This window comes from Ambystoma mexicanum, chromosome 2p (assembly GCF_040938575.1).
Source record: "Ambystoma mexicanum isolate Mex_15411 chromosome 2p, UKY_AmexF1_1, whole genome shotgun sequence".
Classification (NCBI taxonomy): Eukaryota; Metazoa; Chordata; class Amphibia; order Caudata; family Ambystomatidae; genus Ambystoma; species Ambystoma mexicanum.
Window position 1 is genome coordinate 775,053,253 of NC_090923.1, and position 24,640 is coordinate 775,077,892.

At 44.4% G+C, this 24,640-nt stretch overlaps 1 protein-coding gene across 2 annotated transcripts in view; it reads left to right on the plus strand.

Annotated features, from left to right (window-relative positions):
• LOC138566779 (cytochrome P450 2F3-like) overlaps positions 1 to 24,640 on the plus strand; it is a 622,774-nt gene that overhangs the window by 254,364 nt on the left and 343,770 nt on the right. The window contains exon 1 of one of the 2 annotated variants that reach the window (XM_069644430.1): positions 9,599 to 9,786. The exons of the other annotated variant lie outside the window; for it this stretch is intronic. Within the exon in view, the coding sequence (XP_069500531.1) occupies positions 9,604 to 9,786 (183 nt within the window). The 5' untranslated portion in view covers positions 9,599 to 9,603. Of the gene's footprint in view, positions 1 to 9,598; positions 9,787 to 24,640 lie in introns of those variants that run through there. 2 annotated transcript variants of the gene reach the window in all.

The following is a 24,640-nucleotide window of genomic DNA, read 5'->3' on the forward strand; positions in this document are numbered from 1 at the left end:
ACCTCAGCACGTCACCCAGGGAGCTTGGAGGAAGCCCCAAATCCTACTGTAGGAAGGAATTCTGCATTGCCTCTGAGCACCTGCATTTCGGAAGCCCCCCAGATCTCGCCATCTAGAACAGCTATCTGGATTTTAGCCTCCATCACTAGGAAACATTTGTCAAGCCTTTTCCCACTATATTGATAATAAAAAAGGAGCAGCCCTCTAAAGCCAACAGTGGCTTGTTTAGCTTCCTTTTGTATATGGCTGTAACAACTTCCTTTGTCGGGAGGGTCAGCCCAGGTATCTATAGTCACTTACCTGCTCTATTTTTTCATTGTCCAGAAACCAACTTGCTTTCGCCTTTCCCTTGCCAAACAACATAATCTTTCTCTTAGAAGGATTACATTTCAGCCAATGTTCATTAAAATAGGAGCTAGCACATCTCAGATTCTGCTGTAACCCTCCCGATGTGAGGTCCATTAGGACCGCATCGTCAGCATATGATAGGGTGCTAAATTTAGTTCCATTTAAAATGGGAGGTATTCATTTTCAGAGAGAATGGTGGGGATTAAAATCACATCAAACAATGAGAATTAACGTGGGGCTAGGGGACACCCTTGCTTCATGCCCCAATTTTTGCTAAACTCATTTGAACACTCATGTCCCCTTGAGCACCTGACTGTAGCTGAAATGTCCCCATAAACCAGCTTTAATTGGAGTAACCCAGCAGGAACCTCAATCTGGCCAAGCTTGTTCCATTATGAATTGCGATTTATGGAATTGAAAGCTTTGTTCAAATCCAAGAAAGCAGTGAAGATATGATTGTTTCTCCTTCATGTTTATTTCCCCACTATAACATTCACTAAGAAGAAGTGGTCCATGGTGGAGAGACATTTTCGGAAACCGGCCTGGATACGTGGGAGAAGATAATTTTCCGATGCTCACTCTTCCAATCTTGCCACCAGAAACCCAGCAAAGACCTTATTAGAGGTATCTAGAGCATAATTGGGTGATAACAGTTTAAACAAAAGGATGATTAGGCTTCTTTTCTAACAGAGCAGAGGGGTTTGGGATTGCGCGATAGTGGATTAAGACGGGTAACCACCAGTCTTGTAACATATAAGCACCTCAGGTTTTAGGCCATCCGGTCCAGCGGCTTTGCACTTTTTTACATTTCTCAATTGTGTGGCAATTTCCTCCCCAGAAAGAAAAACATGCCATTTTGTTCCTTGCTTCCCTTCAGCGAGTGTAATGACACATTAGTCCCTGTTTCAAGGAGCACCCCTTGAAAGTGGGATATTCACGCTCCTGTGGAGATTAACCCCATATCCACTTCACCTTCTTCAAGCCCTTTATGACAAGCTTCCAAATTATTTTTCACTGACTGCTTTGTCAAGCATATCCCATTGTACCTCAATGTTTTGCCCCTTCTTTGTTTTGAGGAGACTTCTATAAGATCTTTTCATTGCATAACATTTGTCCAGCGTTAGCCGATCTCCCCTGTGTGGACAGATCGAGTGTCCTTTGTGCATGCCTGCATTTGGCTTCAAAACAGGGAGCATTATCTCTTAATGCAGTTTTCTTGTTCCCTGTAACTCCTCTGTTGAGTGGTGCATTTCTATAGATTTGAACTTGGAGAAGTTAAAACTGCTACAATACATCATGTGGGCTATGAGATCCTAGATAAGCTTTGCACATGTCCTCAATATTTCCCCATCTTGAGGCATACTTAAGATTTCGTCTCTGACGCACCTTCTTATTGGGTGTACCACCTTCAGACATTCCTTTCTCAAGGAGGGGTGCACCTTGTTTGTACTCACATAGCACTCTAACACCAGGGGGTTGTGGTGGATCTTCATTCGGTCCGTACCTCAAGCCATTTAACTTTATGAAAGGAAAAACAGTCAACTAGATCGTAAACCATGATAGTTCATTTCAAACCTGCCTTGAAAGTGTGATTTGGCCGAACAATACCACTGCATCTTCCATTAAGTCCAACAAAAAGATATTTGGACATGAAAGAGTCCATTAGACGGCCCCAGCAACACTCTCCTTTGGGATTCTACAGGATCCTTACATCGATATTTGATCTACAGAATTAGCTATAGTCCTACCAAGGTTTGGAAAAACTCCTCCTTTTCTGGCGTTGAAATGCTTCATTTTGTGGGGAATATAAGTATTTGTCACCACCAGTTATTGGGCTGGCAGAAGCTTCCGTTTGGAGAGTGACACTGCTAATAGTGCAGGTTTATGAAAGGTCCTCCTAATAACACAGGTGGTGTAAAGTCTCTGCACCAATGTTGCCAAGCCCTTTTGCCATTGGTCCTTTTTCAATCGTTCTGCTTTTACCAGGACGATGTTAAGATTTGTAAATCTATCACACAGGCAGGTCTCGTCAGCAAACCATGTTTCCTGTAGGCAGATTATGTCAAACAGATTTAGCCACTGAATCCAGTCCACATCAAACAGCTTATTTTTAATTCCTGTGATGTTCCAACTCACTATTCTCAAAAAGGACCCTTCCTAGACTGCCTGCCCCGTCATCATCCTACTGCGCTTTGGCACTTCGTTACGCGTAAGCTGGTGGAGCAAAAGAGATGCACCAGTAAACACGTTCTCTTGCGTTTCTAGAAATGTCTCTATGTGGATGACCCTCCACTACTCTTGAGGTACATTGGTGTTCCTTGTTGGGCCAATCAAGAATTGGTTGGTAAGTTTGAGAGGAGTGCTGTGAAGCAACATGCCGAGAGAAGGACAGGCCAGAGATGGGTTCCAGCGACGAGTCATGTTAATGGCAGGCTTTCAAATTTGAGTCCAGGTACACTTCTATTTCCTCTGTAGTTAAGGCCTATTCACAATTAAGGATGCAGCACCTGATATATAAGTTTTCTAACCCAAAACGTTTGCAGTTGGAAAGAATTCGACATATAGGGCCTCATTACACGGTAGGCGGTAAACCATGGCGCTATTAGCGCCATGGTTCATGCCGGTAATTTACCGGTACCGCCTTGGAGGAAAGGGGAATTACCGCCCCATTCCAAGGTTGGCAGGGCGGTAATTCCTCCTTCCACCATTGCCCTTCCCCATTCCCATTTTTGCCCCATAGGGCTCTATGGGAATGGGGAAGGTGCTAATTACGGTACCGCAAATTGCAGGTACCGTAATTAGCTCCACTGGTGCCTTTGCGGGTTAATTTTTAACACCTGCAAGAAGCAGGCGTTAAATTCCCCAACCCGCAAAGGGACCTCGTGGTAAGGCGGTACGGATTTTCCGGTACCAGTAAAATACCGGTACCGGTAAACCCTTACCGTCTACCGTGTAATGAGGCCCACAGTGTGGATTCTGGATGCAATATCATTTACCCCCAAGATTTCTGACAGGGCTTTTACAAGTGTTTGTTTACAGAAATTCGTGTTTCCGTGCACCATCTGTTGAAGGTGCAAAGCACATTTGAACGGCGTCAACCGTCAAGGGGGTCAGTTGGAATCATAGCTCTCAGCCCACCGCCCCTTGCGCTGTAATGTGGTGCAAAGTTACGGACATGTCACAAACAAATAAACAAATACAAATTTAAATTATGGAAACTGTTCCAAGAACAGTGGTTTGACAATAGCCTGCGCCATTTTGTTTTGGTCCAAGGAATTGTCCACATGACTAGAGAAACTGCTTCTTCTTTATATTGAACACAGGAATGTGCGCGGGACTGTACTTTCGCTAAGCTGATGCTGTTAAGTGCTATATGGCAGGTAACTCCCAGGTGTACTGATTATCAAAGTATACACTTTGTGGCTGGCACGTCCTACAACATTAACACCTTTCCCAGAACACACCAAGCAAGATTATGTTCCAAAAGGTTAATTCTTAATAACCGTGAATAGGGTTTGCCTGGTTAAGCTGCTGAACATTCAATGACTGTCAGGGTGGATATGCATTGCAAACAAGACACTGGTTGCACAACAGGCAGTTCAGCAGAGTTTGAATTGCCAGGGACAAACAAATCATATTGGTAAATTGAGCCGCGCTATGACCACTTGCAGCACCTCCTCCTTTTGGAGGTACCATATATATATATACACTCACACGCAAAGGGCTGGCACTGAATACTTGAAAAGTACACAGATACACGCTGCAATATCACAGATAAGAATGGATCCAGTTAGTGCTACAACCTTCCTTTTTGTCAGCTGCGTTGTATGCCTGATCTTCAGTTGGGCACGGAAACGGTCAAAGTGTGGACCTGGGAAACTACCTCCAGGCCCCCCTGGTCTTCCTTTCCTTGGGAATATGCTTCAGCTAAACAGTAAGAAGACCCAATACATGATCCTCTACAAGGCGTCAGTAGTAATGAATCAGGATCAGCCATGAGGAAAAGGAAAGGCATTTAATGTTTCAGGAGAAAACGTCACACTCACCCCTTTCTTTCCCAACAACGCCTTGCATATGCTTTGCATCACATATTCATTACAGGACGCTCCCAAATGTAGGAATGTTGGAGGTTTCCATGGAGAGGCTGGCGACCTCCCCATGCTAGACGTCACATGGGGTGACTCAACAGAGTCATGTGATCATGGACATTCAAACGCTAAGCAGTTTGTCCACAGTGCTTCTGATTGGCATTATGGCTCTTGTTTGTTTCGTTTACTTTTGGATCTGTGCTCTGGTTAATTGGACCCCTGCTTTTGTCCCTGGATTGCTCTTGCCTAACCCTCCTGCTGATTGATTACTCTTTACCAACCTTGCTTCCATTCCGGAACTTCACCTGCCTCATGATTTTGCCTTGTTTGGATTTCCTGGTACCTCGGACTCGGACTGTTTAAAGGATTGCTTCCTGCCTGATGTTTCTTCTGTCTTCTTGCCAAGCTTCCAATCAAACTCTGCTTTGCTTGTTTGTTTCTTGCCGGTCTTCCACCTGCAATTCCAGCTCCTTACCCTCACGGAATAGACAATCCTATGGTGCCTCTGCTTTTGGATTTCTAGGCATCTGCATGCCTTCAGGTTCCGGTGGCCTGTGGGGACTAGAGACTGGGCCACCTTAGTCCTAGGTGTACTTGTGTCGGCGGTATAGGTGTTTCCCTATGATTGCTCCGGATTTCTAGTGACTTCCTACTGCAATCTGCGGATTTAATTGTATCTATGAAGGTTAGAGTCCTCAGTTGCTTAAAAGTGGGGAAGAAGAATTTTAGGGAGACGGCATTGTACCAATTCTATCCCAATTTGAACAAAACTCTACATCAGCAGCTCTTTGCTTCAGAAGTGTCTTACGCTTAGCATTCAAGAGTGTACTTAGGGTGGCTGCATCTCCCAACCCCAAGCTTTTCATGAGGGCAATGCTACTAGTAAACCAGCCTGAATGATCCTTAATAGGAAACCAAATTAACTGCCCCATCACTTTACCCATATTTTAATTCACTAAAGGACTAAGCTTGAACTTTAGGACAAACTCCAAAAACCTCCCCTGGACCTGGTGGGTTATGCTAAGGATTCCCAATTCACACCTCAGCACGTCACCCAGGGAGCTTGGAGGAAGCCCCAAATCCTACTGTAGGAAGGAATTCTGCATTGCCTCTGAGCACCTGCATTTCGGAAGCGCCCCAGATCTCGCCATCTAGAACAGCTATCTGGATTTTAGCCTCCATCACTAGGAAACATTTGTCAAGCCTTTTCCCACTATATTGATAATAAAAAAGGAGCAGCCCTCTAAAGCCAACAGTGGCTTGTTTAGCTTCCTTTTGTATATGGCTGTAACAACTTCCTTTGTCGGGAGGGTCAGCCCAGGTATCTATAGTCACTTACCTGCTCTATTTTTTCATTGTCCAGAAACCAACTTGCTTTCGCCTTTCCCTTGCCAAACAACATAATCTTTCTCTTAGAAGGATTACATTTCAGCCAATGTTCATTAAAATAGGAGCTAGCATATCTCAGATTCTGCTGTAACCCTCCCGATGTGAGGTCCATTAGGACCGCATCGTCAGCATATGATAGGGTGCTAAATTTAGTTCCATTTAAAATGGGAGGTATTCATTTTCAGAGAGAATGGTGGGGATTAAAATCACATCAAACAATGAGAATTAACGTGGGGCTAGGGGACACCCTTGCTTCATGCCCCAATTTTTGCTAAACTCATTTGAACACTCATGTCCCCTTGAGCACCTGACTGTAGCTGAAATGTCCCCATAAACCAGCTTTAATTGGAGTAACCCAGCAGGAACCTCAATCTGGCCAAGCTTGTTCCATTATGAATTGCGATTTATGGAATTGAAAGCTTTTTTCAAATCCAAGAAAGCAGTGAAGATATGATTGTTTCTCCTTCATGTTTATTTCCCCACTATAACATTCACTAAGAAGAAGTGGTCCATGGTGGAGAGACTTTTTCGGAAACCGGCCTGGATACGTGGGAGAAGATAATTTTCCGATGCTCACTCTTCCAATCTTGCCACCAGAAACCCAGCAAAGACCTTATTAGAGGTATCTAGAGCATAATTGGGTGATAACAGTTTAAACAAAAGGATGATTAGGCTTCTTTTCTAACAGAGCAGAGGGGTTTGGGATTGTGCGATAGTGGATTAAGACGGGTAGCCACCAGTCTTGTAACATATAAGCACCTCAGGTTTTAGGCCATCCGGTCCAGCGGCTTTGCACTTTTTTACATTTCTCAATTGTGTGGCAATTTCCTCCCCAGAAAGAAAACCATGCCATTTTGTTCCTTGCTTCCCTTCAGCGAGTGTAATGACACATTAGTCCCTGTTTCAAGGAGCACCCCTTGAAAGTGGGATATTCACGCTCCTGTGGACATTAACCCCATATCCACTTCACCTTCTTCAAGCCCTTTATGACAAGCTTCCAAATTATTTTTCACTGACTGCTTTGTCAAGCATATCCCATTGTACCTCAATGTTTTGCCCCTTCTTTGTTTTGAGGAGACTTCTATAAGATCTTTTCATTGCATAACATTTGTCCAGCGTTAGCCGATCTCCCCTGTGTGGACAGATCGAGTGTCCTTTGTGCATGCCTGCATTTGGCTTCAAAACAGGGAGCATTATCTCTTAATGCAGTTTTCTTGTTCCCTGTAACTCCTCTGTTGAGTGGTGCATTTCTATAGATTTGAACTTGGAGAAGTTAAAACTGCTACAATACATCATGTGGGCTATGAGATCCTAGATAAGCTTTGCACATGTCCTCAATATTTCCCCATCTTGAGGCATACTTAAGATTTCGTCTCTGACGCACCTTCTTATTGGGTGTACCACCTTCAGACATTCCTTTCTCAAGGAGGGGTGCACCTTGTTTGTACTCACATAGCACTCTAACACCAGGGGGTTGTGGTGGATCTTCATTCGGTCCGTACCTCAAGCCATTTAACTTTATGAAAGGAAAAACAGTCAACTAGATCGTAAACCATGATAGTTCATCTCAAACCTGCCTTGAAAGTGTGATTTGGCCGAACAATACCACTGCATCTTCCATTAAGTCCAACAAAAAGATATTTGGACATGAAAGAGTCCATTAGACGGCCCCAGCAACACTCTCCTTTGGGATTCTACAGGATCCTTACATCGATATTTGATCTACAGAATTAGCTATAGTCCTACCAAGGTTTGGAAAAACTCCTCCTTTGCTGGCGTTGAAATGCTTCATTTTGTGGGGAATATAAGTATTTGTCACCACCAGTTATTGGGCTGGCAGAAGCTTCCGTTTGGAGAGTGACACTGCTAATAGTGCAGGTTTATGAAAGGTCCTCCTAATAACACAGGTGGTGTAAAGTCTCTGCACCAATGTTGCCAAGCCCTTTTGCCATTGGTCCTTTTTCAATCGTTCTGCTTTTACCAGGACGATGTTAAGATTTGTAAATCTATCACACAGGCAGGTCTCGTCAGCTAACCATGTTTCCTGTAGGCAGATTATGTCAAACAGGTTTAGCCACTGAATCCAGTCCACATCAAACAGCTTATTTTTAATTCCTGTGATGTTCCAACTCACTATTCTCAAAAAGGACCCTTCATAGACTGCCTGCCCCGTCATCATCCTACTGCGCTTTGGCACTTCGTTACGCGTAAGCTGGTGGAGCAAAAGAGATGCACCAGTAAACACGTTCTCTTGCGTTTCTAGAAATGTCTCTATGTGGATGACCCTCCACTACTCTTGAGGTACATTGGTGTTCCTTGTTGGGCCAATCAAGAATTGGTTGGTAAGTTTGAGAGGAGTGCTGTGAAGCAACATGCCGAGAGAAGGACAGGCCAGAGATGGGTTCCAGCGACGAGTCATGTTAATGGCAGGCTTTCAAATTTGAGTCCAGGTACACTTCTATTCCCTCTGCAGTTAAGGCCTATTCACAATTAAGGATGCAGCACCTGATATATAAGTTTTCTAACCCGAAACGTTTGCAGTTGGAAAGAATTCGACATATAGGGCCTCATTACACGGTAGGCGGTAAACCATGGCGCTATTAGCGCCATGGTTCATGCCGGTAATTTACCGGTACCGCCTTGGAGGAAAGGGGAATTACCGCCCCATTCCAAGGTTGGCAGGGCGGTAATTCCTCCTTCCACCATTGCCCTTCCCCATTCCCATTTTTGCCCCATAGGGCTCTATGGGAATGGGGAAGGCGCTAATTACGGTACCGCAAATTGCAGGTACCGTAATTAGCTCCACTGGTCCCTTTGCGGGTTAATTTTTAACACCTGCAAGAAGCAGGCGTTAAATTCCCCAACCCGCAAAGGGACCTCGTGGTAAGGCGGTAAGGATTTTCCGGTACCGGTAAAATACCGGTACCGGTAAACCCTTACCGCCTACCGTGTAATGAGGCCCACAGTGTGGATTCTGGATGCAATATCATTTACCCCCAAGATTTCTGACAGGGCTTTTACAAGTGTTTGTTTACAGAAATTTGTGTTTCCGTGCACCATCTGTTGAAGGTGCAAAGCACATTTGAACGGCGTCAACCGTCAAGGGGGTCAGTTGGAATCATAGCTCTCAGCCCACCGCCCCTTGCGCTGTAATGTGGTGCAAAGTTACGGACATGTCACAAACAAATAAACAAATACAAATTTAAATTATGGAAACTGTTCCAAGAACAGTGGTTTGACAATAGCCTGCGCCATTTTGTTTTGGTCCAAGGAATTGTCCACATGACTAGAGAAACTGCTTCTTCTTTATATTGAACACAGGAATGTGCGCGGGACTGTACTTTCGCTAAGCTGATGCTGTTAAGTGCTATATGGCAGGTAACTCCCAGGTGTACTGATTATCAAAGTATACACTTTGTGGCTGGCACGTCCTACAACATTAACACCTTTCCCAGAACACACCAAGCAAGATTATGTTCCAAAAGGTTAATTCTTAATAACCGTGAATAGGGTTTGCCTGGTTAAGCTGCTGAACATTCAATGACTGTCAGGGTGGATATGCATTGCAAACAAGACACTGGTTGCACAACAGGCAGTTCAGCAGAGTTTGAATTGCCAGGGACAAACAAATCATATTGGTAAATTGAGCCGCGCTATGACCACTTGCAGCACCTCCTCCTTTTGGAGGTACCATATATATATATACACTCACACGCAAAGGGCTGGCACTGAATACTTGAAAAGTACACAGATACACGCTGCAATATCACAGATAAGAATGGATCCAGTTAGTGCTACAACCTTCCTTTTTGTCAGCTGCGTTGTATGCCTGATCTTCAGTTGGGCACGGAAACGGTCAAAGTGTGGACCTGGGAAACTACCTCCAGGCCCCCCTGGTCTTCCTTTCCTTGGGAATATGCTTCAGCTAAACAGTAAGAAGATGTTCACGTCCCTTATTCAGGTACATTTCTTTTTTTTCAGATTCATATGGGTGTGATTTATTGTGGAACATTGCACCAAGGCCCTCATATTGTCCAGTCCCGTGTTTGAGATGGGAATGAAGTCCAAGCTGTCAAGTTACCTTCATAAAATATAATTATATAAAATAGTGTCTGCAAATTGAAAGGCAGTACAATAACATGTCGGATGAACAGAGCAATTTCATATGTTCTCAACATTAAGATGTTCTATTGCAACCCTATATTTAAAGGAGAGTGTTCCACATAGCGCTACCTGTGACAGGGTACCAAGAACCGGCAAATGCCTCACCTTAGAAAACTAAGATAGATGTACTGCTCCAGAGATAGAACGCCCTTTGAATAAATGAACATTTGGGAAACATACTTGCAGAACAACAAAAGACAAAGAGCTGCGTCAGAAGGCATGATGTGAGCAGACTAGAAAAACGCGGCTGTTTAAAGGAAATGACAAGAAAACAGGCCTTCCCTGTCTCTGCATGGAGACCCAGGTACCTCCTCTCTGTTAAAATTATGCTCAGCCCCACTCCTCTGTAATTCAGGGAGCAGCTCAAGACCGTCCTCTCCCAGGACTTGCTCCTCCTCAGCATCTAGGACTTCACCTGTGCCCTCAATGTCGACCACACCAGTGGGACTATTATGTTCCCGTCCCCTCATAAAAGTCCCTTCACTTGCCTGCTTCCAATGGTCAGTGCAAGCATGCACCTTCCTCTTGTATCGCTCACATGCTGTGTTCCCCCACTTCTGTTTCCAACTGTTACACGACCTTCTTCTATGCTAACCCAACGGTTGGTCATAGTTTTACCTGCTGCTAGCTCATTTGTGCCTACATTTCTGGATTGTCACCCCTCACCCTTGGTCATTCACTGCCTGCTCCTATGCTATTCACCTCCTTACTTACTGCTCCTTTCCTGCAGTTTCCCCTATGACCTTGAGAGCCATTGACTGATTGGGCCCCAGTCAGAGAGTGAGACATAGGATTGGTTTGCCTCATGGAGCGCGGTGTGACACAGTTAGTGAATTGGAGTGGGTGAAATTATCCAGCGATTGAGGGACATTGGCAACACAACTGTCAGTGTCTGGCTCTTAAAGTGAGTGGACAAAACGTGTGTCATAGGGTAACAGATGGGTGGGGGTGCTGGAGAATGCAGGAATCTCTGAGGACAGGTTGTGGGAGAGTAATGGTCACATAATTCTGCTTGGAGGGAGCAGCAGACACATGGGGAGGCATTAGCCATTGGGTGAAACAAAAGAGGAGGAGTGGGACTTCTTTAACTCTTCCACAGATTGCTCCAACCCTCGTCGGTGGAGAAGTCTGCCTGTGATGCCAGTCCCAACCCCAAGCTAACTCATAACTGCCTCATTGCTTCCTCCCTGCACAACACATAACATCACTAGTCACCAATTGCAGTCAGTTGAGCCTAAGCGGCTTGCTCTAATTATGTTTATCTCTTGCTAGGGGACACTGGATTTGGAGTCAACTTCTGCAGACTTAAATCACTTGTAATGTTAAGGAATTAGCAACCTGACAAATAGTATTTGCAATGAGGAGTGCAACAAACGGCTCACAAAGCGTTTGTCATAATAATAATGTATTTTTTATATGGTGCTACACACCCATAGGTCTCACAATGCTGAAATAACAGATGGCATTAGTATCCCAGAGAGTGGTACTCAATCTTTCTACCTCGGATGGATGAAAGGCTGAGTTGACCCTGCCGGGATTCGAACCTGCCACAGCTGGCTGCACACAGATACCAGGGTTGAGCACTTAGCTCATTGTGCTTTCTTATTGCATAGTTTCCAAAATGACCCATTCAAATCTCTATGTGCTTACCCAGTTTTCTTTGTAATCTGAGGCGCTGTGGCAGTTGGTGAATGTTTTAATTGGAGGGGCATAAATATTTGTCCCAGATATGCCAGAGCGCCCGAGCGTAGTATGGGGACCGCACCACTCAAGGGGGATTTGTGTAGGTACTCCCCCCGAGAGTTTGAATAATAGGTGAAAATGGTGTATTTTAGAGCACACTTTTTAGAAACATTGGTTAAAAAGTCACCCGTTTGCAATTGGGTTTTGTAGGGTAAAACAAATCCAATAGATGCAAGTCACTAACAGGGCACAGGCGCATTTCTCGAACATTTTCATGATGCCTTTTCCCACAATATGTGCAGGTATAAAACATTTTCACACTGGCTCTGCCCATACATTTCCATGTTGATTGCATCACTAAATCCTATTATTCCCATACAAGAACATACACGTTTGTTTTGTGTTTTGTGTGTAATGCCAGTCATGATACTATAAGAAAACATGTCCATGTTTGTTCAGCCAATATATGGCAGTATCCCCACGTAAGAACATACTCCAGTTGGCTTTACCATTAAAAAGGCAGGCCAAAGTATGAAAACATGTCCAAACTGGCTGTACTAAAATGCCAGCCGAGCTACATAACAACACTTATCCTGCTTGCTTTATCAAAGATGCCCAATACAAAAGGTCATACCACAATGAGCAATGACTAGACTGGTGCATTGAAACATAATAACACTTATGCTTTTTTTTTACCCAAGATCCCTAATACAAAATGTCATGCCACAGTAAGAATAATACCACTGATCCTGATTGCTTTATCAAAGATGCCCAATACAAAATGTTGTGCCTCAATAAGAAATGGCTAGGCTGGTTGCATATAAAATTCCAGTCTTGCTTTGTAAATAACACTTATAATGCATGATTTATCAAAGATGCCCAATACAAAATGCCATGCCACAATACGAAATGGCTAGACTGGCTGCATTGAATTCCAGTCTAGCTACATATTAACACTTATCATGCTTGCTTTATCAAATATGCCCAATACAAAATGTCATGCCACAGTGAGACTAATACCACTGAAACCGATTGCTTTATCAAATATGCCCAATAAAAAAATGTCATGCCTCAGTAAGAAATGGCTCGATTGATTCCATACAAAATGCCAGTTTTGCTTCTTAAATAACATGTATCATGCTTGCTTTACCAAAGATCCCTGATACAAAATATCATACCAAAATCAGAAAAGGTTAGACTGGCTGCATTAACAAGCAAGTCTAGCAACATATTAACACTTAGTGTTAGGGAGAATTCTCTAGAATGGCTAATTTCCCTTACCTACTGAGTCCCTCAGCAGCTTTGCTGGATTTCTAGGATTTCTTTTTTTTCACCTGGTAAGAGTGTGAGCCTTTATTCCCACTCTTACATGTGTTTTTGGCTATGTGTTGTACATTTTTATGTTTTCTTGGACTGTGGAGCCTGACCTACTCCAAAGGCATCATATTTTTACTGTGTGTTATACAGCACCTTCAGTGCAGTGACGCAGGGTTTTCTTTTTCAGACTTCCCACTGAAACTCCATTTTTCTGGGACTGGCTACTGTCTCCCAGAAACATGTAAAGTTACCATTGACTTTATTAGTCTTTTTAAAAATCAAAGACCCAGTGCAAACTATCTTAGATAGAGTACTGGAAAGGGTTAATAGTTATCCCTTTTTGTCTGTCTCTCATGGAATATTATTTCATTTGCCTTTCTTTTTGGTTTGGCTGGTGGCAGTGGTATCTACCCTATTTTTCCTACCGCGGTCTATTTAGATAGCCTTGGTACTGTTTTAGGCTAAGTTAGTAGCCTCAAACTATAAACCCGCTGGACCCTTTTGATTTTATTTCGGTTCCGGCTGGGTTTATTTGCCATTTCTTTTTTTAAAGGTCTTTCTCGTGTTTTACTCTGCACGCCAAACCAGGTTTGGTTCCTTTGTTCGCCGTCCTTTGGCGGGCTTCTACACATAAGCCTTCCTTAGGCGCCAGAATGTCGAAGAGGGACAGGATGTGAGGGAAGGGTTTGAGACTCCCTGAACAGGGTCTCCTTGGAGACCCATGTGGCACTCTGGTATGATTGGCTGAGGTGACTGTCCCTGCGGGACAGCCACCCTGCTGTGTGATTGACAGCCAGGCTTTGTGAATTGGGGAAAACTGCATAAAAAGCAGGTCTCTTGGGCTTGGAAGTCAGAGTTGCCACTGGAACGAGAGAACCGAAGAGAAGCTGTCAGAAGAGGACCTCAACCATGACTGAACCTCCCGGTGAAGCCCTGCTGCGGGACCGAATCTTCAAACTTCGTCGACAGGGAAGATCTACAAGGAATCTTATCCCCTTGAACTGGTGGGGCCAACCAGTTCACCAAACTGCAAGCCTGGCCTCCCTCCTATGGTCGAATTTGCTGTAGTGAGCTACAGTGAACCAGATTGCCAGGAGGAACGGACCCTGCTTGGGTTTTATTTGTCGATTTGCTCCGCTGCTGGTTTCTTCCCTGAGCAGTGCAGGACCCTCCAGTCTTCCTCCTTTGTGTCAGTCCGACAGTCGCTTCAGGCACAGTGAGCCTGCAGGATCTGCCAGGAACGTCTGCCTCAGCTACAGCATTCTTCTGCTTTTAAGGTACTGTTCTAACCTGGTGGTTCGTTTCATTCAGCCGCTGTGAACGTGTGTGAAATCTTTCGCAAAACCGAGGGGTTTTCCTTCTCCATTTTTGAAAGTAACTTTTTGTCCGACCAACTTCGTTCTGAACTCTTGGCAAAGACTTAAGCGCGAACTACTCTGAACTGTGTGATCCTCTGCAAAGACTCTGGTCCATTGACTTTGGCTCCGGTCCCCCTTGATTTGATCTCCTCACCGTAGTTGCCTTTTTAAGATTGCCATGCTTACTTACTTGTTGGTGCTGCTAAAATTTTGTCTAACTTTGTCTTTCCCTCCCTTTTAAATTGTTGCAGTGCCATTTTGCTCACACTTCATTTTGAGTTTAACTTGTCCAGAATCTGTTGGGTGCGGTGTAGTGTATTAAGAGTGTGGTTTTTATAACTGATTTTACTTAGTGATATGTTTTATAAATGATGTGTAAATAAATGTATATTCTTCTACTCAGAAACCTTGAGTCAGTGATTTCTTGAACCATAGTAAATTGCTGTCCTTTGTGTAACTATTGATACTGCTCTCTTGCTCTTGAGATAAGTCTGGCTGCTCAGCCATCGCTACCACTTTACTGTGTAGTACAGGCTTGTACTAAAGGTGAATTTGTGCTTTCACTTGTAGTCGTAATTGTGTGTGGTGTTCCCAAAGGGTACTGCATATGATTCTGCCTAACACTTATTATGCTTGCTTTATCAACCATGCGCAGTAAAAAACAATGCCATGCCTGCTGCATGCTGTGCTAGCGCCTTGCAGTCAGACATAATCACATTAATGATGAATGTGATTATGTGAGGTGCTGGGGGCACTGAGGGCAGATTAATTTCTGGAGCTGGGGTTCCCGGGTACAGTAATGCCATGTTTTATTGGGCATAGATGCCAAGGAAAAACTGCCACAGGCATACATTAATTTGAGCATGCAAGGTGCTGGGGGGGTCCAGTCATGGTCATTTTTACTGGGCTTCAGTCAGCTGGCCATTAATAAATTGCATTCCTTCCCTCCTTGCCCTCCAGTGCCTCACATGCAAAGATAATCAATTCTGTGCTCATGCAAGGTGCTGGTGGGCTTAGGGTTCAGGCTTGACTTTGCATGTGAGGCGCCAGAAATCCCAGCAGACTGGTCTGGCATTGTTTATTGGACATACCCAGTTAAAAATATCATGCCTGCCCCCTGGGCCCCAGTGCCCCACCCGCACATGATGAATGTGATTGTGTGTATGCAAGGTGCTGGGCGGCACTGAGGTAAGGCATGTTTTTTTTTTTACTGCACATATATCATCGATGCCCAGTAAAAATAAATATCATGCCTGTCCTCTGGGTCCAAGCTCCTCAAACATGCACACAATCAATGGGGTTATGTGTGTATGCTAGGCACTGGGGTCAAGACAGGGATGGCATTTTTTACTGGTCATCTATCATAGATGTCCAGTAAAAAAAATACCATGCCTGTTCCCTGGGCCCCTCGTCCCAAACACACAGACACACACACACCCACAATCAAAATGATTATGTTTGTATGCAAGGCACTGGGGAGCCACGGGGGCAGGTATGGTATTTTCTGCTAGACATCTATCATAGATGTACAGTAAAAAAATACTGTCCCTGTCCCCTTGGCCCAACAGTACCTTAGACGGAGAGCTGATTTTGGCCGGTTGGGAGGGGGCTTTTGCAACAAAGGCTTATTTTAAATGCCTTTGTTGTACAAACGTCCTACCCCCACTTGCCAAAATCATTTCTGAACACCACAAACACACACACATACACTGACACAACATACACACGGCAAGCACTGGCTGGCTCATTCATAGTCACGAGCATCCATCATGCACTCACTCATAACACTAGCATCCATGCATCCATACACATACTTAAATTATTAAAAAATTAACCTACAAACACAAATATTTACACAACATACACTTTAGACAGCATACACACTGCAAGCACTATGTTTAATTCACACGAGCATCATTCATGCACTCACTCATAACACAAGCATACACGCATCCATACACATATTTAAATAATAACTAAGTGAACATAGAAACACACCCATTTACACAACTTGCACAAAGCAATCACGCTCGCATGCACACCAGCATCCATCATCATGGATTCATTCACCTAACAACACAAGCATGCACCATCCATATGCAAAATTTAAATTATAAAAACAGAACATAAACAAACTTACCTTCTGCCGCATGGCTTTCCTCACCAGCGCTGCCGGTTTCTGCTCATGCGTAGAGGGACCCGAGAGGGGGTAACAAGATGCTGCACTCCAGCCTGCTCTGTCTGTACGTGCATGAAGGCGCTCAAGCATCCCCTTACACATACAGACATTCAGTTCCCCAGTCTGCATTTCCAATGAACCATGCTTGGCTGGGTAAGCAAATGCCCCCCACCTTGCATAGCTCACTCAGCTTACATGGCTAGGGTACTTTAACTGTTAAAGGGAAACTATGTTTCCCTTTGACAGTTAAGAGCACTTCCCCAACTGAAAAGAAACAGCTGGCAGAGGGCTCATATTTCACTGGGCTGGCTCCTCCATAACGGGTGTGAAGGGGCCAAGACCCGGTGGGTGGATGCTCCCACGCCCATTATGGATGTGCCACACCTGCTTGGACAGGTAGTCTGGGTTTTATAATGGGAAAAGCCAAATTACAAAATAAAAACAGTGCTTGATAAGGACCTACATATTGGAATGGGTTATGTTGGCAACTATGTTGCTATGATAAGATCATGATCCAACCTCTGTCATATTCAGGTTATGTTGCTCAAACAATAGACCCTAAATTGTGTAGAGATGTATTTTGAAAAGGTGGTCATTCAATTGTTTGCACGTTCATTCATTCACTCACACATCCATCCATCCATTTATTCCACTGTCGTTCATTCATAATTCATTCTTAGTGAAACACGTCTCCCACCTCTATAATGCAGAAAGCTGCTGCCCAAATGCAAACATTCTTTGCAATTTTGCAATGTATAATAGACAACATTGCAAAATAAAGCCACAAGTTGAGACATTTTAGGCTAGTCATTTGACAAGCTGTGACGGGTAGCATTGAGCACATGCCAAGTTCTGTACACCATTGAGAGCACATATTTCATCATCCTAAAATCTATATCTAAACTAATCTACAATACTGTAACATGATACTAGATAAACAAACATAAAATACTGATTAAAAGCCATGTTATGATTAGTGTAATAATTAGATGAGTTGATATAGCAAAATATTGGTAGTGTAGGTGTATTAAATGAATGTCATTTTTATACTGTATTTCTTCAAAACTATAAATAAAGCGTATTAAAAAAAAACATCTCTATTGTATCTGAAGATTAGCCTCATTATTATTTGTTTGATTTTCGGGTTGAATCAATTTTAACAGCGGCACAGGAACTTGTAGTGTTTTTTTAAGGACACATGAGTAGACATGTATCAATCAGGCATCATTGCAGCCATATGCAGAACAAGGAGTCCCCTCGATTTTGTCCCCTTTGCTCGGCAGTATGTAAATATCTCTTTATGGTGAGAATCTAAATGGCCCTGCCAAACTAGTTGAAAAACCTAATGCAGTGCTATATTTCGAGGATTACAAAAGTTCCAGAGACAATTTTGGGAATCCAGTAAGGACAGTGTTTGGTTGAAAGTCCTGAACTCCAGCTGGCTCTGGCATGAGTACTTGATATGTTTTCTTTTGCTGTACTGGCTCTACAACCTGTTCACTAATATCTCCTCATCCAAGGCCACACTATGAATGCAACTTTGCATATTTTTTTCTTATTGAAATTGGTTTGTTCACAAATAATTGCTACAAATAATTAAATCAACAACACATATATAAATAGTATATATAAATTCATATATAAATGCACAGCATAAAAAAGAGAAGATATTCACAATATAAAGACAGAGCACTGGAATAATAATGCACTAATAATAATAGAAAGAAAAATAGAGCATAATCAATACGATTAGAAAAGCATGAAAACAAATCTAAAATGATTTAGATTTGCATATTGTCACACCAAAGAGACCTTAAAAGATTCCACTAAGGCACATTGTGTTTTTCCTGAGAAAGTATTCTTGCTCTGTTCTGTAGGAGTTATGTAGGGGTTACAGACTGTGAATTTGAACTAGGGTAGAATTCAATAAAAAAAACTCAGACTCTTGCAAAAGAGGTATGATAGAGTGTTAGTTTCTTGTGAGAGTGTGGTGTGAGACAGTGCTATTAATTCATACAAAACAAAAAGGGGTTTGAATTCAGCATTCCATAGTAGCAAATACTATAGCAAACAGCACCATACCATGGTATGATATGATATATGATATGGCATTTATAACACACATGTACACAAGTGTTTCTAGGCACCATATAGCATGGTATAGCATTTACTGAGTTGCAGTAAAATTTAGGACTAATAATTACTTACTAATGTAAAAAAGACAGATCAGGCCATAGCTCATTGGTGCATTTTTTGTTTTTGTTTTGTTTTATTTGTATATGTTCAAAGCGAACTTTACAAAGGACAAGTTGCGGGAAGAAAGAAAAGAACAAAGTCACTACGACTACTCAGGATGGGCTCCTCCAGATGTTAGCAATTTCATGGTATGTTCCAAGATTTTTGTGGTTGCTAGGAGCCACGATGTACGGGCTCCTCCAATCAGTCTTGGCCACCAAGTTTCTTCGTCCCACCCTCTGTCGTCCCCGATTAGATGTTTGAAGTAAGCTGCCCTCAGAGTTACGGTTTTTGGACAGACCAGCAGCAGATGTCTAATTGATTCAGTCTCAGTTGCACACAGGCGGCATGTGCTTGAATCCGCTACTCCTCTGATGTGCCGGATTTCGTTGGTCTCTAGTAGATTCAATCTGATCCTTAGGAGTGCATTTCGGGCCCCCCTACTGGGGAATTTTTGCAGATATTTCATCGGCTCATTGAGTTTGCTGAACGATGGGGGGAGGTGAAGGAGAAGTTTGTTCTTGGATGCTGATTCTTGAGTTTGAATCCAATCTAGGGCTTTCAGTTTCTGGTAGACTCTTGTGGGATTGGTGCTGAGATCAGATTCCGAACACTCGCCCGACTCAAGTTGGGCCTTGTTGAAATCTTTCCAGGCTGTCAGCATCTTCACCTTACCAGAGTGCACTTCTTTATTGAGAAGACCATAAATATGATCGCTGTCATCCATTATACATTTCCTGTATAGCCTGAGTGCATTGATATTTACTGTTGCCTTTAGTGGCAGAAAGCTCAACTCCCGGCGAATTGCAGCAATAGATGTAGATTTTGGAAGGCCAAACACCGACTTCCAGAACAGGCTCTAGATTCTGCCAAGTTTTTGCTTGGATCGATGGCATGGCTTCAGTACCGTAGGTGATGGACGGCACAACTTTTTTTCTGTAAAATTCAAACACTGGAATGCAAGAGAATTTTCCAAATTTAGTATCAATTGCTTTTCCTTGAGAGGCCAACCTCTTGGTTTCATTATGGAGGGATGCCTGCATGGAGGTCTCAAGTTTCGAGCTGTCAATCGAAACACCCAAATATTTATATTCAGTGACCCTCTCGATCTCGTATTCCTCAAGACGCCATGTGAATTTGTTGTTGGTTTTTTTAAACCCAGCTGCCATTATCAAGATTTTAGTTTTCTCTTTGTTTATTCTTAGGTTGTTTTTCTCCATGTAGATGAAGAGATTTGAAAGCTGCCTCTGGAGGCCTATCTGTGTCTGATCCAGTAAGATTAGGTCCTCGGCGTACAAAAGATGGCTTATTTTGGCATCTGCTACTTGTGGTGGAAAAGTGCGTGTCAGGTCTTCTGATGCCCCGAAGTCGCCGATATAGGCCAGGAACAACGCTGGAGCCATGGGGCAGCCTTGTTTTACCCCCCGTTCAGTCAAAATTTCCCCTGAAAGATTTCCTCTTTGTGACAGTCAGACCTTGATGGTGGTGTCCGAGTGTAGGGCTTTAATTGGCTGCAGAAGCTCCTGAGGGCAGCTCCACCCTTCTAGTCTTTGCCATAGTCGATTCCGGTCCACAAGATCGAAGGACTGGGAGAGGTCAATGAAGGCAACGAAAATTCGAGGTTTACCTTCCTAGACCTTGCTTTTTAGGGTGCTGATGGTTAATATATTAGCCGCCGTGCCCATCTTCTTTTTAAAGCCTGTTTGGAACTTGTCATTACACGGGGCCGACCCTGCCCAAGCTTGAAATCGTTTCAGGAGCAGGCTCCCATAGACTTTGCCAATACAGTCCAAGAGTGCAATAGGACGATAGTTTAGAGGGTCTGTGATGTCGCCTTTCTTGTAGAACGGAACGATGATGGATTTGGTCCACAAGGGCGGCAGGGCTTTTTGCGCCGCGCATTTTGCGAAAAAATCAACGCGATCATCGATGCCCCTTCTGCTGGGTTTGCTTTCAAGTCTATGTTGGAGATGCCGCCGGGGCCCGCTGCTCTCGAGATCTTTAGTTTTTTGATGTGGTCTCCGATTTTGACTTAGTCGTCCATTTTTGCAAGTCTGTGACCAGCTGATTGTCACCCAGTGCGGTCTCTGTTACAGAGGATGTTGTTTCAGGAGCTTGGAAGACTGTGGAGAAATGGGAAATCCATCTTTGCTCGGCCATGGCATTGATGGTTGAGTTGTTAAGTGAGGGGGCCGATGATTTTAACAATGACCAAAACTCCTTTGCCTTGTTTCCGCAGATGGCTTTTAGCATGCATTCTGCATCCTGCTGGTAGAGTTGGTGGCAATGGTTTTATGCCAAGTTTTTGTAGGTTGCTATTGCCAGCCTTAATTGATCTTTGTTTTGGGGAAGATTTCCCAGCTGTCTCTTCAGCCTGCGGAGCTCTCGTCTTTTAGCTACAAGAGTAGCATCGTAGGAGTGTCTGGGTTGAATGAACGAGGAAGACTGCTGTTTGGATTTTGCCCTGTATTGTACCAATAGAGGAACGTAGTCCAGGTTTTCTTTGCTCTCGGTGTTCCCCTTCCAGACATATTTGGCCCGCAGGGATGTAACAGCTCATGCTGTCAAATTCAGTCTGTTTCCACCCTGATTTGATTCCACTGCTAGAACGTACGGCACGGGCTGTGTAAAATGGTTGACCAATAACATCATGAGCTGGTTATGGTCGCTGGCTGTCATTTTGCGTACTTCAAAGGCTTTCACCTTGCCCAAGAGGTGTCTTGAAGTGTAGATGTAATCAATGGTGGCACTGAGGGGACCTTGTTCCAAAGGTGGCAGATGGTGGGCATTCGGAAAGACAAAGTTAAAATTTTCCAGGTTTCTTGAAGACATTAGGGACGACCAGAGGTGCCCTCTTTTCCCTGCTGGCGTCAGGTTAGAAGATTTACTCGGTTTTGCGACTCCATCACAGCATTTGACGTTTAGGTCCCCACAGATTATGATGGCTAGGACCTGGTGCGCGGCTTGAATTTCATCCACCAGGTTTTCCATCATCGTTAGGTAGGACTGTGGGTTTATAGCTGCCGGTTTCCAGTACGTGTTCACAATCGCGATTTGTGAAGATCTGGAATGGGAGTTTTCAACCCAATCAAATAGGACTGCCAAGATCGAGAGGTTGGCTAGAAGTGTGGCCTTGTGTTTTAGGCCAGTTCCCTGCCGATAGGCCGTGAGGAGGCCCGAAGTCGGGCGACCCAATAGCCCTTTCTTGGCTGGGGCCAGGATGATGTCATAACCGTCCATGGCAGGAGTTTGTACCAACCAAGTCTCTTGTAGGCAAATGATATCGAATGATGCTAAATTTGCGTCGCCCATCATTGTAAGGTGTAGATGGCCGCGGGTATTCCATGAACAGAAATGGGGAGGAGTTGAATGGTGGTCGACCGTCGGACGATCTAGAAGCCCTTCCAGCCGACCTGCGGGTTGCTATTTATTCGTTTGAGACAACACCTTGGGAAGCCAAGCCCACAACCCCTGTAGTTTGTCACTTGCTTTTGACTTGGAGGATACGGCTTGTATTGATGCTCTCGGGCTTGGCCTGTTTCTCTGCGCTGGGTGCTGTATGAAGTCCCCTTCGGGCAATTTACAGTTGATCCTGGGAGACGTGGCAGTCTGGCAATCATGGGTTTTAGTCAGCTTGAGCAACCTTGATTTATCCCGCAAGGTGGACAAGGGGGTTTCTTGAGGCTTTCAGTTTGAGTTGGCCCCCATTCGGACTTGTCCCAAACTTCTTTTACGTTCTCGTCACATCTCATTTCCGATGATTTTATCCTGGCGGGCCGAGTTTTTCGCGAAGTGGTCCGAGTCCCTTTGGTGTGAATTTGAGCTTTGAGTATTGATGATATAACCTAGAGCGGCCAAGTCCTCTTTTGCTCGCACTATTTCCCTTTTCACTCTCTTGGAAACAGTGTAGATATTCACTTTGGCTCTGTCATGCGAGTGGTAGGGGTCCACTATCTTTAGGTCGCAAGATTTGATATCACAAAGTTTTGTGATCAGGCTGAAAAATGAGAGTAGCCCTCTTCTGTTTAGGATTATAACATCCTCGTTGTCTATGTGTTGTTCCATCTTGATTGGAGGCTCACTCAGAGATTTGGTTTCCTTGCGGTAAGACTCTGTTCTTGAAGAGTAGTGGATCGACGCGCGCACCCCCCTTTGGTCTTTTGGTGTGGGTGCTGAGGGGTAATTCTCTCCTTTCTTTAAGGAACGTTCTGGCTGAGACCCCCCAGGAGCGTGGTGTCCCGACGTAGCACTAGAGGCCGGTTTATTTTGACCCGGAGAGTCTCTCGCTCGGGGAGGGGCGAATGACACTGCTCTGAAACCTGGAGGGCTGTGGGAGGGTGCACGCGCCGTCAAAGAAGATTGTTCCTTCGGTCCTCCAAGGTGAGGAATTTGTACCCTGTGTCCTTTTCGCTTGCATCTTCAGTGATTGAAGTCTCCAGCAAGTTCACCGGAGTATCCAGGATTGCTGGGTGGGGCGGCTCCTGTGTGGCTGTCCCCCCCTTGACCGGCGGTGCGGGTTGGAGATCATCGAAATGTTGAGAGATTTCCATCAGGTCTTTTTCTGCTAGGAAGTCTTCTGTTGAGCGTGGTGAAGAGACGCTTCTTTTGGTATACACGCATTTCATCGACCACTTTTTCATTGTGGGACTTTTCATCGCTGACCCTTTCATCGCCAACATTTTTTTTTTTAAAAACATTTTTTAGGGGGGGGGGGTGTTTGTGCGGGCTGGGGTATGATTATTTAAGTAAGGGGGGTTTGGGGGGGCGCAGCCCCCCATAAATAAATAAAAAATAAAACATAAAAATGTTGGCGATGAAAGGGTCGGCGATGAAAAGTCCCACGATGAAAAAGTGGTCGACGAAATAACGTAGAACCCTTCTTTTTTGCTTTCCTGATGCCAGGACCACCATATCAGTTGGATTTCCGGCTTTCGTGGCTCTTTTGTCAACACATGAAGCTGGTTGCTTTGCTGGTGGTGTTTTTTGAATTAAGGATTTTTCTCCTTGGTCCGGTTTTTCTTTTTTTCCTGTTGAAAAGAGAGGATAGGAGCCGTCCTCTGGCCTCGCAGATGAATTTCGGGACTGAGCGGATTGTTGGGAGTCATCTGTTATAACGATGACCTCATGGTTGAGCAAGTTCCGAGGAGCAGGTCCCCCCGACTGATGGAGAGCGGTGCTAGGGGGTAAGAGTTGCTGTTGTGGAGGCGGATTTAATATTCCATCTGCGGCCACCATTGGGCGTGTTGTAAGACAGGGAGCGACAATTGTGGGGCCACGATCCACGTTCAGTTTAAGGGATTTTAGTTGACCGTCTAGAGCTGTGATATAGCCTTCCAAGAAGGTCAGTTCTGCAAGCATGGAGGCTTGGATCGAGGTATGGTCCTTTAGGTTTTTGTTGATGCCTTCTTACAATTTGGTAAAGGGATTTAGAGCGATTGCGACTGCTGACATTATAGACAGAAGGTCCCTTTTATTTTGTCCTGAGGGGTCAATTGGGGAGCCCGATAGCTGGGGGCGCTGTTTAGAGACTGGTGTTGAAGCCAAGCTTTCATTTAGGAGATGTCTCACTACAGGCGTAGTTGGTGGATCTGCAGGGCCACAACTGATCCGGTCCGGGGGGCGTAGTTTAGAAAGATGGACAGGTGGCACCCCTACTTGCCTTGGACAGACCGTCTGGCCATTGGTACTCTCTTGGCGGCGATGTTCTTGGATTGGAATATCGGGTGACTGACCCGTTAGGCCACCAACCACCCTTTGTGCTTGGGTAGCCAGGTGCTGAATAGACTGTGGCCCGGCCATAGCTGGAGGTGCTGGGGCGTCAATGGTTTTCAGGATATTTGAGATCGATGGCCCTTTCTTGTTGATCCGTGGGCTTGATG